The 17,528-nt window shown below is 36.7% G+C and overlaps 1 protein-coding gene across 2 annotated transcripts in view; it reads left to right on the top strand.

Annotated features, from left to right (window-relative positions):
• Positions 1 to 16,167, top strand: part of LOC306905368 (neuronal migration protein doublecortin-like) — a 30,939-nt gene extending 14,772 nt beyond the window's left edge. For both annotated transcript variants that reach the window (XM_079475933.1, XM_079475934.1), the window contains exons 4-7: positions 9,706 to 9,808; positions 10,887 to 10,976; positions 12,970 to 13,067; positions 14,200 to 16,167. In XM_079475933.1, the coding sequence (XP_079332059.1) occupies positions 9,706 to 9,808; positions 10,887 to 10,976; positions 12,970 to 13,067; positions 14,200 to 14,256 (348 nt within the window). In that variant the 3' untranslated portion in view covers positions 14,257 to 16,167. The remainder of the gene's footprint in view (positions 1 to 9,705; positions 9,809 to 10,886; positions 10,977 to 12,969; positions 13,068 to 14,199) is intronic.
• The last annotated feature ends 1,361 nt before the right edge of the window (positions 16,168 to 17,528 follow it).

Genomic DNA, 17,528 nt, shown 5'->3' on the forward strand with positions numbered 1-17,528 from the left:
ATGCGACATGTGTGCGTGCGTTAATAAACATCAGCATATTAAGGTTTTTAAATAACAAGATTTTTATATTTACAAAAATGTAAAAGGTTGCTAGGCAGTCATGGGTGAGCATTGCAGTTTGATTTTTTGGTGTTATTCTAGGTGGTTGCTTATTGGCCCAAGGCTACAATATGCAGGTCCCTAGATATGACTTGCTTTCCTACCTTAATTGAAGTATGTGAGACTTTTAGCAGTTTTATTTACTGTAGCAGTAATAGCATATTGACCCTTAACATATGTGCAAAGGCTTTATTAATAGCAAAAAAACATCAAGGGTCCCTGAGTATGGGAAATAGTAATAATGACGCTTTTGTGGTACATGGATATGCACCACTTATAATTATATATCTACGCAGAAATGAGCATGTTTATATACGTATAAACATGCATACTTTACTGCACCTCTCTGGAATAATAAAGTCATAGAAAAAGAAAGAGACTTAGACAAAGACAAGAAGCCATTTTGTTTTGCTTCCTCTCTGCAGTCTGGTGGTTGTGCTCCACACCATAAATCTCCTGCCCCTAGTACAATACCGGACTCACAATATCACACCTTATAGCTGAGACATGTCTAGTGTATCACACCTTTTCATTTATTCATTCAACCAGAGGTAAAGTTACAAATATTTACTATTGAGACTTCGCAATTTGAATTCTGGTGGTTTGGATAGATGCAGAAAAATGTGGATTATATTGGTTCTGTGACATTGAGTAACCTGTTAGAGGTGCTGTAGTTTGCTTTTATATTTGTCTTAAAATTGTACATGGAGACGTTTTTATATGACAGACTATGTCTCTTTGTCTTGCCTGATTTTTATTTCATTCGATCATTCTGTAACTTGTGTAAAGCTACAGTCTCTCTCTCTCTCTCTACATCAATGCTGTGGGCAGGGTTAAGAGCGGTGTGGATGCGAAACATTCAGTATTCAAATTCAGCATAGTCTTTGTGCTGGTTGAAACAAAACTACTCTAGAACCTCATTAATATGCGGATGATATCACTCTCAGCCAATCAGGTTCTCTCATTTCCCCACACATCACCTTATCTGTCTAGCCATTCAAGAGGAGTTTTTCTCTCCTTTCTCTCTCTCTCTCCCTGTTTTGCTGAGTGAGCGGGCGATACACTACTAGTAATCACTGAGGTTGTTGCTATGGCAACAACGAATCTGCAAGGCAAGTGATGGACCTTAGCCGTAGCATTGACAATATGCTGAGTGGATGCTTTATGTTCAGCTTGACTATAGGACAGATATTTAGTGGGGCAAGGACATCTCAAAATCCACTATACTGTTCACAGTCAGATAACAAACTGCAGTGCGTTCAATCTTTACATACTGCGGCAGAAAGGAAATGAAGCATGTACCCAACCCAACCTCCCTTATACTGCAAACATATATATATATATATATATATATATATATATATACTGTATATACTTTCTGTATATTACGACTGCAAATAGCACAATTGTCAGCTACATAACGTTGATGGAACTGCATGGTCTTTGTGTGATAGAATTGATAGAACGTGATGAAAGTATGTTGCTTCTGGTTATTCATCTCCCCCATTCTCTTGAGGTTTGCAAATATCTATATAATTAATTTATATATTGAAATGTTATTGAAATGTTTCATTATTTGAAATGTCATGAATTAAAGGGCAGATGATGATGTTCGAGTTTTGGGTAGGTGAAGTTTCACTAGTTTCATCAAAAGGCAGTTCTCCGTCAGTTTAAATGGAAAGTCTATAGTGTGACTAATTCTATGTGAACCCTGTTAACATCAGTCAGCTGCTTGGATCAGCTGGCCAGACAGTTGTCATGGCAGCAGCGTCAAATGAGACAGTCAGTTAATGACATAATTTTTGAGTCTGACCTCACAAAGATCTGAAAGGGACATAATAGGAAAACAACACAATTCTGTGAGAACAACAAAGAGATGCATGGGGAATTACTTTATTCATTTTCATTCTGACATTTTAGTTGATTTTATTAGTTAAAATAATTTATCTAGAATTTAATATGGAATACAAACTGGTTTTGTCGGCCAACTTCTCTCTTGAGTTATAATTTATATTCATCTTGATTCTTCTCGATCTGCTGGAAATATTGTAAAAAGTATGGTAAATTCTCACAGAAAATCATTTAAAATCCCACAGTTCGTAAAACGAACACATAGAAGCGAAAACACAATGACATCTTTGTCCTGTGAGAGCCACCGTAGTGCTTTGAAAGGGAGAGGTGGACTGAGCCATTGGTTGTAATTCTCAACCTCACTGCTAGATGTCGCTAAAATCTCAATGTATCGGCAAGTATGTTGGAGTGTTTGTTTTGGCAAGATATATATTTTTTGGGAGTACCCATTTTCATAATAGTTTCTCTATACCCCTAAATAGCTTAAAGTGAGGTGTTTTTGAAGCACAAAATTAAAGTAAAACCTTGTGGACCAGATCATAAAATGTACTGTTGTGTAAAAATGCTGTGTCATTCCTGTATTGTTAGTGAGCAACAGTGTTCTGGTCAAAAGAAGCTCTGGACAGTGTCACAGGTCATAATGTACGTATCACATTAAACAGGCATCACTCCCCAGAAACCCAACAAACAAAAGACATCATTTAGTGGGTCATTAGTGAGTACCGAGTGATTCATTCATATTCTGTATACTCTGTGTCCTTTGATCATTTCTTTTGGTGGCTTTACCTTTCACGTTTCAAGTGTACTCTATTGTGGTAAGCAGCAAACCTCATTCTGCCATTTCAAAAAGTTAATGGCAAATCTCATCTTTACTAGTGTACACTCACCTAAAGGATTATTAGGAACACCATACTAATAATGTGTTTGACCCCCTTTCGCCTTCAGAACTGCCTTAATTCTACGTGGCATTGATTCAACAAAGTGCTGAAACTTTCTTTAGAAATGTTGGCCCATATTGATAGGATAGCATCTTGCAGTTGATGGAGATTTGTGGGATGCACATCCAGGGCATGAAGCTCCCATTCCACCACATCCCAAAGATGCTCTATTGGGTTGAGATCTGGTGACTGTGGGGGCCAATTTAGTACAGTGAACTCATTGTCATGTTCAAGAAACCAATTTGAAATGATTCAAGCTTTGTGACATGGTGCATTATCCTGCTGGAAGTAGGATGGGTACATGGTGGTCATAAAGGGATGGACATGGTCAGAAACAATGCTCAGGTAGGCCGTGCCATTTACATGATGCCCAGTTGGCACTAAGGGGCCTAAAGTGTCCCAAGAAAACATCCCCCACACCATTACACCACCAGCCTGCACAGTGGTAACAAGGCATGATGGATCCATATTCTCATTCTATTTACGCCAAATTCTGGCTCTACCATCTGAATGTCTCAACAGAAATCGAGACTCATCAGACCAGGCAACATGTTTCCAGTCTTCAACTGTCCAATTTTGGTGAGCTCGTGCAAATTGTAGCCTCTTTTTCCTATTTGTAGTGGAGATGAGTGGTTCCCGGTAGGGTCTTCTGCTGTTGTTGCCCATCTGCCTCAAGGTTGTGCGTGTTGTGGCTTCACAAATGCTTTGCTGCATACCTCGGTTGTAACAAGTGGATTATGAGTAATTAAAAATGATGTGTGTCTGAGTGTTTCTCTGTGTTGTGCTTTGCATAATGGTTTTCACCCGAAGCAGTCTGACAGGTTATTTACAGCCCTACCTAACTAGGATTTCATCATCATATGTAACCTTGTCATCATAACCTCGTGCAGTGACTGGAGGATTCATTACCCCCTGTACGACTAGAGACACGTTAATGAAGTTAAGATAAACCTGCCAAGTTTCAGGTGTTTTGTGAATATTCAACAGAATTCTATTCTATTCTGAAACCCGATCGAGCCGATTTACAAAATCACAGCAGCAGTAAAGTGATTAAGGACACGACTTACTCGTCTCCCGCACACTTTGTTTATGCTGGACGCGTCAAGTAAGCAATGCGGCAATACGGCAGATAAAATCCAGTGTAAGCGATGTTGATGTCTACACTGGCTTCTGTGTGGTGTTTACTGTAGGTCTTATTGTTTGTCTTGTTTACACATGAAAAGTACTGTAGTATAATTGAGTGAAAACTTTAGTATATTACAGTAAGTACTTCAATATGTTCTGTACATGTATGTTCAAAACACTTTAGCAAGTGTGTGTTACAACTACATGCTGCAACCACATCATCTTACTACCTTGCATCCACATAGCAAAATGCTAAAATCACTAAAAGAAAACCTTGCTAACCACCTATAACATATTAGCATGTGCTGTTATGCAAAGTCCAGAACCCTTCACATTTTCTTCAAAAAATGTAAATCCTTTGACCTGTGCTCACACCTAAACCACTTAACAGTAATGTTTATTTCAGTCCTTGTATGCTGCTGTATAAACTAGTTCATGCATTCGTTCTCTTTGTCTTCTTTAATGGTCTTTTGTCTTTCTCACCCTCCCCTTATTCTGTGTGTCTATCACCTTTCCTGTCTGATTTTTTTTGGCATGTGCTTTGCATAAAAGAAAAGCGGGCGCACACACACACACACACACACACACACACACACACACAAACACACACACAGCTACTGGGTTTACTGCTTTCACAGTTTCACCTAAATTGTTCCCTTTTACAAGAGGGCAGACATTAATTAGCATGATTCCTGGAGGGGAAACCACAGATGAGAGTAAGAAAGGGGGAAAATTGTCTTTTGTCTTTCCTGTAGAGATGTTTAAGAAACCTTCCTCCAAATATTTAACCTTTTTAACTTTTTTACACCCAGATCTTAATTAAACAATGAAATCACAACCAATGTATTAGTCTTAGTAGTAAACCTTAAAGGGATAGTTCAAATGAAAAGTATGTTATGAATCCTGAAAGATTTTTGGAAAAGTTTTCATTGAATCCATAGTTGGAAAAATGAAAATGGTAGTCCCCACACCTTTTAGGCTAACCAGAATTTAGTTAGTGTCTGCGAACACTGCCTGTTCTTTCTAGCAAAGAGCAAGGAAACAATCAGGGATTTTAATAATTGACATGTTGCAGATTGGAAGCGTGTTGAAGGTGTGGAAGTCGTATATATATGGACTCCTGTGTGACCTGTATGACCTTTGTGGGTGGGTTTGGGAGGGGTTATTGGACAATAGGAGTCACATGGCCATGGCAGCTGGCAAAGCTGGGATGGGGTGTGTAGACTGTTTCATTTTGAGTATATGCTTAGCTATACTTAGTTATAAAAGCTATCTCTGCTGGACTACTACATACCTTGTGCACCGGACATTGCAACAGCCGACTTGCACTTAGTCATTTAGCAGACGCTTTTATCCAAAGCGACTTACAAAGAGTTCAGGGAGCAATAAGCGTTATGATGAATGATAAAACTAGCTATTTTATGTGCAGTATTCATAGCCTATCTACTGTACGTTACTGTGCATTTACTGTGCGTTTAAGCTTGATTTTGAAATACATGCTGTTTGTGTTGCTTATGAATGCACACACATATCTGCATGCACAGCCTCCCAAAAGGCAAAGTAAAGCTATTCTTGATTCATTCATATTAATATGCATTAAGTGTTGTTTTTTTAGATTACAAACATGATTTATAATGCATTATGTATTTCTAAAAAGGCCAAAGTATTTGTTGCTGTCAGTCAACAGACTGTAAAACGATTAGCCACATGTGAGTGGCGTTCTGTTGATGCCTAGATGGACAGCAGACACCTTTCATTTCTGAAGTGCATGTTGAGCAGTTATGAGATGCATTCAAAACAATCGACCATGCTGGGCAGCAAGGGTATGAAAAACTGTCACTTGCAGAAAAATGTATGGCTTCAAGCATCTTAGAGTGGTGGGAAGACTCGACGTTTACACCCCAAGCCAATACTATCTGACATCAAAGCTGGCAAAGAGAGCCGGCACTATTGGGTCAAACTGTTGACGGTTTGAGCTAAACTTGATATTGGTCATTTAACTGAATTAACATATTGATATAAAGTATATGTCTGCAGATTGTGAAACTTGGTAAAACAACGTTTATAACAAAATCAGAGGATTATTTTATTTTTTAAAACTATTATGTTTTAAAAAATATAATTTATACTGTTTTATATAAAAATATAACAGTATAAGTGACACGACCGAACCATCCTCCTAAAAAACTAGATTTTCTTACCTAGATGCATAAAATGATTTGAGATTAAAACAAGAAGCAACGTTGGTTCAATAACAAGAAAATAAGCAACATGCAAAAGTTCATTTTTTGGTTTCCTATGTCTTTGAACTAAGCCACTGTCTCTAGACAAACAGGGTCATGTGAATGTGGACGAATGTGATCATCAATAGTGGTTTGTCACTGACCTCATCAAAGTGATGTGAACATAATGTGGCTTTATTCTCTCATTCATTTTATTACTGTATGATTGAGCACAATAGAATGTTTTATGTGAATGTCTTTTAAGCTTTTTCTTTCAGTTTTAATGTGCTTGTTTGGCATAGCAAATTTGTACATTCATATTGCCAAAGCATTTAAGGTTTCTTGTGTGCAAAGAAAACCTGTTAATTTAAAGGAATATTTCACCCAAAAAGGAATTTTAATTTCGAGGACATGGGAGAACCAATGGGATTCGCAGTTGAGATGCGTGGAGTCGCATGTTCAAAGTGTGAATAATCTTGGCTAAATATGGTCAAAATGTAACGTTTAGCTTCAGAAGACATTTATAAACATTCATTAAAATGGGTTTATGTGCTTTATTTGGCACAAGTTAATGCTATTGCAAAGCTAGAAAGAACCAGGATACTTTTCAAAATGATTGAAATTGTATCCCGCTGATGAAAGAAATACTGCCAGGATGGCATGAGGGTGAGAAAACTAGATTCTGATATAAATTTTTTCGTAAACTGTTCCTTTAATGACATCAGTTCTTTTTGCCAACATGAAGTTTTATGGTTAGAGACTCACTGCTTATTCATGTTTGGGATTTCACACTTCAGGCATTTCACACACACACGCACACACACGCACGCACGCACGCACACACACACACACACACACACACACACGCACACGCACGCACACACACACACACACAGTCACACACAGTCACACACAGTCACAAGTGCTTCATGTTCTCGCTCTTTTTCGCTGTAAACTTTAGAGATTGATCTGTCACATTGGCTTACGGGAACATTTCGATGAGGGTGACATGAGGTGACAGATGAGGGCAGACATGCAGACATGCAGACATACAGTACACATTCACATCCTGAATCTCAGCCTACAAAGAGCTGCTTACAGCGTTGATGTATCAAGACCCAAACAATACAAAACATGCATGTAAAAAAATCTGTAAGACATAAAAGATGCAGTCTCGCCTGTTCCAAGGAAGACCGTATTATTCTCCTTTGTCAGATATCTTATTTTGGGCTGCGGACACATCGGGTAAAAAGAAAGTTGAACATGAACACACAGGACAGACTGAAGTCGACAGCTAACTTGCGTGTACGCTCCGTGCTTGCGTGTGAGAATGTAACTCTCCCATACCAGAAGGTGGCAGTAGTCTATATTATTGCTGACATTTTTGTGTAGCTTTATTCAATCATGTCTGCTAAGTGCATTTTGAATTGGTATTGTCATCCCTTGGTCTTGTGGATAAAGTTACTTTACTCATAAATAAGGCAATCCCAGAATGCTTTTGATTTTGGATAGGATTGGATATTCTGAGAAACAGTGCTCTAGTCCTTTGTATTGTCCTTTGTACTATTCCCCTGGTTTGTCGCACTCTTCAGACTACTCCTGTTGTTGACCTTTGGCCTTTTTTGACCCCAAGGTTATTCTCTGTTTTTAGAGACTCAAGAAAATATTGATTTTGGAAATAGATTTGTCAAAACTTTTCAGATTTCTATTTTCTGTTGGACCAGGTGTGTCTGGGGATAATTTACATGGGTTATTTGTCCCATGAGATGTTTTTAATGGCCCAATTTTTAATCGGTTCTTATGCACACAGGCACACACACGTACCCTGCCTCTTGAGAAATCCCAATTTCCATCTATTTAGCACAACACAGATTGGGGGAGGGGGGAAGCAGGTGCACAGGGCAGGACTGACACATGATTGACAGGTGGATTGACTGCTTTTGAATGTCAGCTTGGATATGTTTTGAATGACTACGTATTACACATCGTTACAAAATATCAATCAAATACAAATTTTTTTGTGAAAATAAGCTTCGCTATTACTACATGACATGTTGTACACCAAAGAACATCATGTAAAGCTTCATCTCATCTAGGTCATCGATGCTTTATGTGATTACCAAAGAATTCGTGATATAGGGATATTGCTTCACTAAAGGGCAGGGTAGTCCGTAGCTGTAAGCCTAGTCAGTGCTTTTTTTCTTATGGTTTGTTTTGATATTGAACGAGTAAAGGGTGATACATGAACATGTCAGCCCCACCAGCCCCGGTTCTACTTTGGGTGTCAGAATAAAGGGTGGATGGACACAGCTGGCCGTCGTCGTTGTTAATGGCCCACTTCTCCATTTTTAGCAGTATTTCACAGACACACACACACACACACATACAACCCACTATGCAGACATCCCCCAACCTCCCTGGCCAGCTGTTTATAGCAAGGGCGGGTATAGATTTGCTTTGTCATATATCACTGTGTGTGTGTCTGGGTGCGTGTTAAATGATAGACTGGGGTGGGACTCACTTATTGGCTTTTGGTGACCCAATTTTAGCAGAGAATGCCGAATGGCAGACTCTAAAAACATTTAAAATATTTTCAAGTCTCAGATTATGAACAGCTGTAGGATCTGTAATACATTCTCTGTGCATAAATGCCTGGTGTGTGTACTGTATGTGCCTGTGTGTGAGCATCACTCAGATCCAGCTAAATGATGTCAAAGTGTTTGTGTGGATTTAAATGGCACACAAAATACCTGCTGTTGGCAAAGACTATTCGGTATTATCCTCAGCATTATTGTACATGATTATCATAGCAGCAATCCTAGAATATCACTTCAAATGCCTACATGCTAATAATGCTGTAGACCGCTTTTGCATTATAGTATAGTGACATCTTTTAAAAATATTTTTTCATCTTATAATAGAAATGTTTTAAAGATATTGAGTAAAGGTTTTTTAGTACAGTAACAGCATTCATGCCTTTGAAATATTTATCATAGACCATTTTATTGGACGCGTGCACCTGGACTGTCTGCAGTCAACTTTCAGTCTGTGTTTGTTTATGGGTCTGGCTAGTGTCTAATAATATTAGCTAATAACCATTTACTCTATATTTTATTTCATTTATGTTTATAATATTATTTTATTGTATAATAATTGTATTAAATAAACTATTTGTTGTATGTTAATTTTATTAAACAAACGATTAGTTGAATGGGTCCTGTAGTCCTAACATTTACGATAAAGAACTAGCAGTTGAGCTTGGTATCGCAGTCTAAATTCAAAATATTGGAGAGGCAAGTTTAGCCAAGTAAAGGTTGTTTTCGGTTTCTTTTGCTTGTTATCAGAAATAATCTACAGGCACTCTATTGTTTGCGAAATGTAGCGTTTTTAAATATTGTTGCTTTGAGCATAACCGTCTATATAATGCTTATGCTTAAGTCTTCCTCATCATGTCTTTCTTTTAATGGTAGGTGACCTGCTTGCAAGAATTCTTTGGCGACGATGATGTTTTTATTGCCTGTGGACCAGAAAAATTTCGCTATGCGCAGGATGACTTCTCTCTGGATGAAAATGGTAGGCTTGATAAATAGAATTATGAATACAAATATTCATAATGTATTATTTTTATTTTTAAATAATATCTCATGTGTTCAATATCTTCATGTTTAAAAAAATTATATGATTGTACCCAAAATCGAACTAAAAAATGTTTAAGAGAAATGTTAGTCAGATTTTCATTCTAACTGTACTCTCTACAGAAAAAGCACCCGTTGGTGCAAACAAGGGTAATGAAACTATAACCTTCAGGTTTACAGTAAAGTTATATTATTCAAGAGACATTAAAGCAATTTATTTTAATGCAAAAACAATAATAAGGACACTTATGATTATTGCAATGCTCTTAAATGTGCTTTCTAAGAAAATGACCAAATTAAATTCAGAAAATGCAGCATGTCACCCATCTTGTTCCAAAAATTGTCAATTGTTACCTGTAATTTCTAATATAATATCAGGCAATATGTAGTATACCAGGCAAATGCATTATAAATCATTATTATGTGCATTGCACAATGAACCTACATGTGATCCATTGAAGTCATTAAAGTGATTGAAAAAATGACCTCCTCAGATAAACGACAGTACAGTTGGACGATAAATAATACATAACACATATAAATGATGCCCATCATTTTCCCTGACTATTTAAAGTGATCAAAACTGCATTCAAAGCATTTACTGAATAACGGATTAGGTCTTTATTGCTAATTCATGTTAAATACCCAATTAGTGTCTATTAAGAGATTTATATCTTGAGCATCAGTAATGTCTCTTTGTTAAATGTACTGCAGACAGCACTTAACATTCATGTGTAAGGCTGCAGCTGTCCACTCCAAAAAACGAATTGGAGATGACGTTCAGTTATTGTAGATTGTGCCATTTCCTCTCCTGTGGGATTTTAGACAATTATTGAAACTGTCTAACGTTCTTCTTTAAACTGATATCATATTTAGTCATTTTAATTTAGCAAATTCTAAATATTTTAATTATTATATGATCTGTCATTATTTCATACTGCATATGTCTCTTTCCCCCCATTGTTTGTCTGGCTATCTTTTACTGTACAATTCTCTCTGTATTACTCTTACTGTAGAATGTCGGGTGATGAAGACCCCTAAAGGACAAAGAGGCTCCACTAAAAGCCCTGGCCCTGTGCGACGCTGCAAGTCTCCAGCTGATTCCAGTGAGCCAATAATCATGTGACTCATGCCAACTTAACACCTTTAACTCCATATTGAAGCTTCACTAACTCCACATCAATTCCATATCAAAACGGAACCTTGCTTGCTCAGATTGCTTGCCTGAAGCTTTAAACTAACGCTTTGTCCATTAATAAATTGGGTTAGCACAATGATTTGTCCACAGTTATCCATTTATATTTGCCAGTTAAATCCATGATTACGAATGTTCTGTTCTTTTATGATTTATTTTTAACGCCCTGTCATTTTTATTTTTACTGTGTTATTCTGTCATAATCTCATAATCACCAGTGTTTGTTTGTGTTTATGCATCGGCCTGTGCAATAATATAAAATTGACTTAAGATTTCTGCTTGTTTAACCAATACAATTAGAGCTGTTTCATTGTTTCATTTAATGATACACAAAACGGTAGTTCACACATTTATCACATAAGTTACAGGAACATTTTTCAATTTCGGAGAAAGAGACAAAGAGACTGTGGCTGGGGTGGTGATGAGATTTTCAGTGATAGAAATAAAACAATAATACAGTATGTCCTCAATGACCTCGCCACAGCAAATGGAATCATGTTATGACTGCCATCTTGTGGTGCACTTCACAATGTCCAAAGTGATTTAGTTAAAAACCCCATGACAAACACAAATTTATTTTCTCCACGCAGGGATACATTTTCTAGTGAAACTTAAATAACATATCAAGTGAGTTTAATTTGTCAGTTTTAATACTAATACAGTAGACATGGACTTAACACACATCATTGATTTTTATTTAATTGACTCTTAAATCAAGGCTAAGGGTTTGATTCATAAATACGATTTTTATAAGAAATAGATCATTTGTAGATGTTAATTTGTCTTGTCATGTATTAAATTACAGTTTACTGTATCACTGTGCACTCACTGGTGGTTGGATTCATATTTTCAATGTGTTTTTATCTATTTTATTTCTTTTCTTCTTGTTTCAAAGTCTTGCTTGTAAATTATAGGATCATTGCACAGCTTTTCTTTTAAAATAAATGAAAAAAAAACATTTCTGTGCATTTCAAATCTGGCTCTTGTTTTGTTTAATGTTCATTCCTATTTTATTAGAAGATATCTTCTTTTGTTTTCTGTTTATAGCTTTAGTTCCGTAAATATGTTGGAGTTTATGATAATAAATCCTGTGAAACGATATTGCTCAAAGTCCGTTTGTAAGCTTATCCATTTGCTAAGGTTAACAAACAGAAAGTTTTACTTTGCAAAGCACACATAATACAGCAAGTCAAAATATTTGTAACATGACGCTTGGGGGTGATTCAATTCATCACCAACCTTCATGCATTTACAGTAACAGGTTCATTTAATTCGTTTCTCTTTAATAAGCAGATGAGGAAAACCTTTTTGGTTTAAACGGAACCTTACTTTTAGGACTGTACTGAGCAAAAACACAGCTACAATCTGGACAAGCTTGCATTAAATTATAACATGAATGACTGAGATCAGAACCTTTGGACAAGTTTTATATCTGTAGCCCCTTTTCCAAACTTTCTGTAGCTCCGAACTTTCTGTTTCTTGTCCAAGCATTTGGCTGTTCTTCTGAGCTTCTGCTCTCAGTTCTAAGACATGGCGTATTGTCCATAGGTTTTTGTATGGCCTTGAAACAGCCTTTAGTACCCACTGTGCCCTTGGCCATGATGCTGCATGACACCACTCTTACATGTAAACACAGCTCAAGTGTATCGTAGCAACCACGTCTTTTCATGGAGAGATGAAACACACTTGGTCGCAGCTGGCTAGACGACAGTTGACAGCATGATTATACACAAGCATTAGCCTTCCATTAACACACGAGAGGAGGGGACACTAGTTTAATGCATTGTCTTACCCCACAATTTGTCTTTTCTTTCCATCTGTCTTATTCTGTGGCTCTCGTTCTATCCCTGCATTTACATTTGCACTTTATTGCATTTCCTTTCTCCCTCTGTCTTGCTCTGTAGCCAATGGAACAGGCTCCAGTAGTCAGCTTTCTACCCCCATCTCTAAGCAGTCTCCTATCTCGACCCCGACCAGCCCTGGCAACTCCCGCAAACAGAAGGTAACATTCTACCACTTCCCAACACCGTAACCATTCCTCCATTTTTCTGCACTATCAATTTGTTTACTCAAAAATACATGTCAGGAGTTCTCTTAAATCCTCCCTTTTTAATTTCTCAGAAATGCATGTTTCAACTTTGTGAACGCCGTATACATGACATGTTTTATTTGTGTCGTGTCAGATTGATTTACCAAGTGTTCAGTCAATGCAGTTGTAACATAGTTGAGTGAAATTGTTTTAATAAAACCAATGCAAATAAATAAAACTGATAAAACCCTTAAAGTATACTGTAGCCATCGGAAAAAACGTCCAATAAAAAGTGATTTGGCGTTCAGTATAATTTTATTATTTTCCAACAAGCCGTCAATTTATGTTGGAGACATGCAAAATTAATCTATTGCCAACACACAAGATAGTAACTGCAAATAGTTGTTCATTGGCTGCTCATTTTGTAGTGCAATATGGGTAATTGTTGTCAGCTTCTGGCACGTAGGTGTTTTAGTAAGCAAGTTTTTATCTCATTGAGCAATTGGATATATGTACTTGTGTTTTCTATATGTTCATGTTTAAGTTTTGCAATATTCTTAGTACATGCTGTTCAACCATTGTTTAAAATCTTTTCTCTACTTTTTTCCCGCAATATTTTCCAAATATTTGATAAGCTGCCATGTATTAAATGGGATGATGTACACTCAGCTGACCTTTATTGCAAAACACACCCAAGGGGATATTTCATCCGCAATCACTTTTTTTTAACATTAAGCAATCATGACTCCCATAAAAGAATCCTGTAGAAAATCAATTTTCTGCCAGCTGGGGACGCAGAAATATCTCGTAAAATAAAAAATGTACCCTGTAAAATTACATGGTTTTCTTCTGTTTTTCTGTAAAATTTGACATATAAAAATACCTTGACCCTGTAAATTGACAGCCTTTTTCTGTAATTAGATGGAAAATCTGTTTCTAAAAACACGAAAATAAGAGTAAAATTATGTTTTTTACAGTGTAGTTGATTCCATATCCCTTAGAAATCTTGTATTTTATAAATAGAAACAAATTAAAAAGAAATAAAATAACACAAATAGTCAGTAACTTTTTTCACTCTGTTTTACACTGAACCTTTGATCTCTAGGATCTCTACTTGCCCCTGTCACTGGAAGATGAAGATTCACAGGGGGAGTCGATGTAGACTCTCCTCTCTCTGTCAATCAACATGATCGGCCAGTCACAGAGGTATCTCTGGTGCTCTCTTGTCTTGGAAACATCAACATCGCCACCCTAGTGTCCAGGGTGATTGAACACATCCCCATGGCTGCCCTTGACCGTCGGGTTTTAATCCTCTAGGTTTTGCAGCAATGGTCTGTGCACTATTTGCTGCTTGTGAATTTGATGCATTCGTTTTCTGTGTTTTCTTTCCTATTTTTTGATAACCGATTTGTAGTGACTGATGGAAATGTCAAGTATATGCAGGGCATATACTGCAGTTTACACTTGTATTATGATGACAAACACTCAAATTTGTATGTGATCTGCTGTTGAAATTCTTTTTTTTATATATGAAGAACTAAAAATGTAATCACACAGCAAGTCAGATATTTAGACATTGAACCATCCTTTTTTTAAAACAATAATTTAAACTTTTTCATAATGACTTTTTAAGAAGCTTGGTCTGGGGAATTCGAAGCAGCAAATAGTTGTTTTTACAAGGGTGTGATAGTCTGACTTGTAAAAAAAAGAAAAAAGAAAAAAAAAGAAAAAGAAAAAAGGAAGAAAAAAACGTGTTGCAACATCAATGCTCTTTATTAATACTTTTTAAACCCACCCTCTCTCTCTCTCTCTCTCTCTCTCTCTCATCGTGCAATGGTTCACTATGTTTTAAAGCCCCAAACTGTTGGGACAGAACCCATTGAAGTCACTCCATACCACTGTAAATATACTATGTACAGTACAGCCTACTCCAAAACACCCTCATCTGTGTCTTTGCATTCTAAAAAAAACAGCTGTTTATTGTTTGTGGCTCTGAAGGTACCTTTGCAAACTGAGGGGGGGCAAAAGCCATAAGCTTTTGTTTCAAAGGAAATCAAGGTTTTGATAAAAATCGTAGGACATAACCACAATAAGAATTATTTTCTGAGGGTTTTGGTTGCATGAGTAAGTTTGAAAATGTAAGGCACAGTGTCATTTTCAGAAAGCCAAAGGTATGTTGCATAGAGGATGGCTGAAAAACATTTCCTTCAGTGATGGTGTACATATTGTTGGATAACACTTTACAGTGGGGGTCTATTTGTTAACCTTAATTGAACAAATGCATTAACAGTAACTGCATTAATAAAGGCTGAAGAATATATTGTTCATTGTTATTTCATGTTAGCTAATGCATTAACTAATGTATAAATGGGACCCTATTGTAAAGTGTTAACGGACTGTCTCAGTAAAAAAAAACAGAATATCAGACCTGATCATTTACATTTTAGGAAGTTTTATGTACAATAGGAAGGTGATGGAATTCAACGTGTGGTAGCAAAATGCAGTAACTTCTGATTTAACATTTTCACAGAGCTTTGATGGTATTGTGGTGTCTGTAGATCATCTCTATAAAATGAACACTAGCACAAAAAATCTGCACAAACTGATCTTTACAGTTTCAACGGATTTTCCATTCCCTTTATTTCTACAACCATTAATGTCTTCGGGCGATTTTGTACCTTCCATTGTGCCTTTTTTAACGATCATCCATTGAAAACATACAAACAATCCTCTGTCAGTTTTGTACTGTTTTGTAATCTTTTTGCATTGTTTGATTTGAAGTGGGGATCAAACACTATAACAATTACTATAACCACACATTCTGTAATCTGTTACTGCTGGTTTTGAACACTGTTTTAGTAGTTTATCAGGGTAATTCTTCAGACATGGTGCAAATGCTCTCTTTTCTCCTATAGTGCTGTTAACACGCTTGCTAATGTACTGAGATTTTTGGAACATAAATCAGACTTTCTGCTTATCATGTACTTTCTGCTGTATCATTGTGACATGTTTTGGTGATACCATTCTGTGTATTAAAACTTCTCACTTTACTATTAAAATGAGATGCTATTCCACGCCCTGTTTCTTTTTTGTTTGTTTGTTTGACATTTTATCTTCTCGGTGACCACCACACATTTTATTTACATGCATGGGATTCACGGCCTGCATTTTATCATTTACAACTATTTTAAAGGAATGCTTTGGTTTTACAGGTCAAGGTCTATCTGTGTATACCACACTAAGTGATTTTTATTTGTCTAAAAGTATAAGATACTATTCAGGCAATTGTACAATGACAATTATTTTCTGTGGTAAGCATGTCACACAAATACTGTTGTTAGACCTTATTGAACCGAAACATCCTATTAAAATACATATCCATATAACTGTACTTTAAACACAATACACACATTACCAATACACCACAGTCCTCATGAATAATTGAAGCACCCTAAAAGATTCTTAAGGACTATTATTGCCAGTTAAATTGTTTTGAAGGTAAAGGAGCAGCCAGCACCATTACAAGGAATTCTCATCCGTCCAGGGTAAAAATAAATGTTACCACAGCAACAACCTTGTGGTTTTGGAATTTGGTTGCTATAGCAACTCAATAACCCCCGACTGGTTCGTACCTGGAATCAGCCTCAACTCCTATCAGCGTGAACACATTTAAAATAAGAAAGCTGGAGAGGGCGGAGTCTCTGTTGAGCGTATGGAAAGGAATTAAATAGGTGATTAGTGAGATACTATGAGCAGAATGGGTCAGTCCCGCATCTTGCTTTTGGTTGCTGTGGCAACACTGTTGTCTCCTGTTACCATTGGTCCTCACAACCACTCGAAAAATGAATTGAAAATTAACCATATTAATAATTCATTCTTCAATGCTTTACAACATTCAAGCTAAATACCTAACAAATCCTAACTTGGTGAGGCGTTTTAATTGGTCTGGTTAAACCATGGTGGCTCATTTTTGGCTTTCATATTTAAATAAGTTGGTGCTCCTCGAAAAGCCATCTTCTTTTGTGTCCTAAGTACATTAGTTGACCTGCCTCCAAAATGGATGTATGTGCAGTGATGGTAAACAACATTTCCAGAAACCATACAGAGCTGAAAGTAAAGAACAGTTGTAAAGATTCGAAATACAAGTTCTCTTTGACATTAACCACATTTATCAATCATCGATAGCACTTATACTGTACATCTTTTTTAAATATTGAGATATTAACTTATGCTTGAAGAAGTGGTTCAGCAGCTCAGAACAGCTTTCAGAAAGACTCATTCATAGTCAGTAAATATGATAAACATCAACCGTTTAGCAAATTAAAATATAAAGCAAAGTTCAAGTGAATGGCATTACAGAATTCCTCATATTCCCTGAAGCTTTGATAAAACATGGGAACAATAAAAACCCTTTTATTACAGTTGTAGTATGCT

The sequence above is a fragment of the Barbatula barbatula genome (assembly GCF_947034865.1).
Source record: "Barbatula barbatula genome assembly, chromosome: 2".
In the NCBI taxonomy this organism is placed as follows: domain Eukaryota; kingdom Metazoa; phylum Chordata; class Actinopteri; order Cypriniformes; family Nemacheilidae; genus Barbatula; species Barbatula barbatula.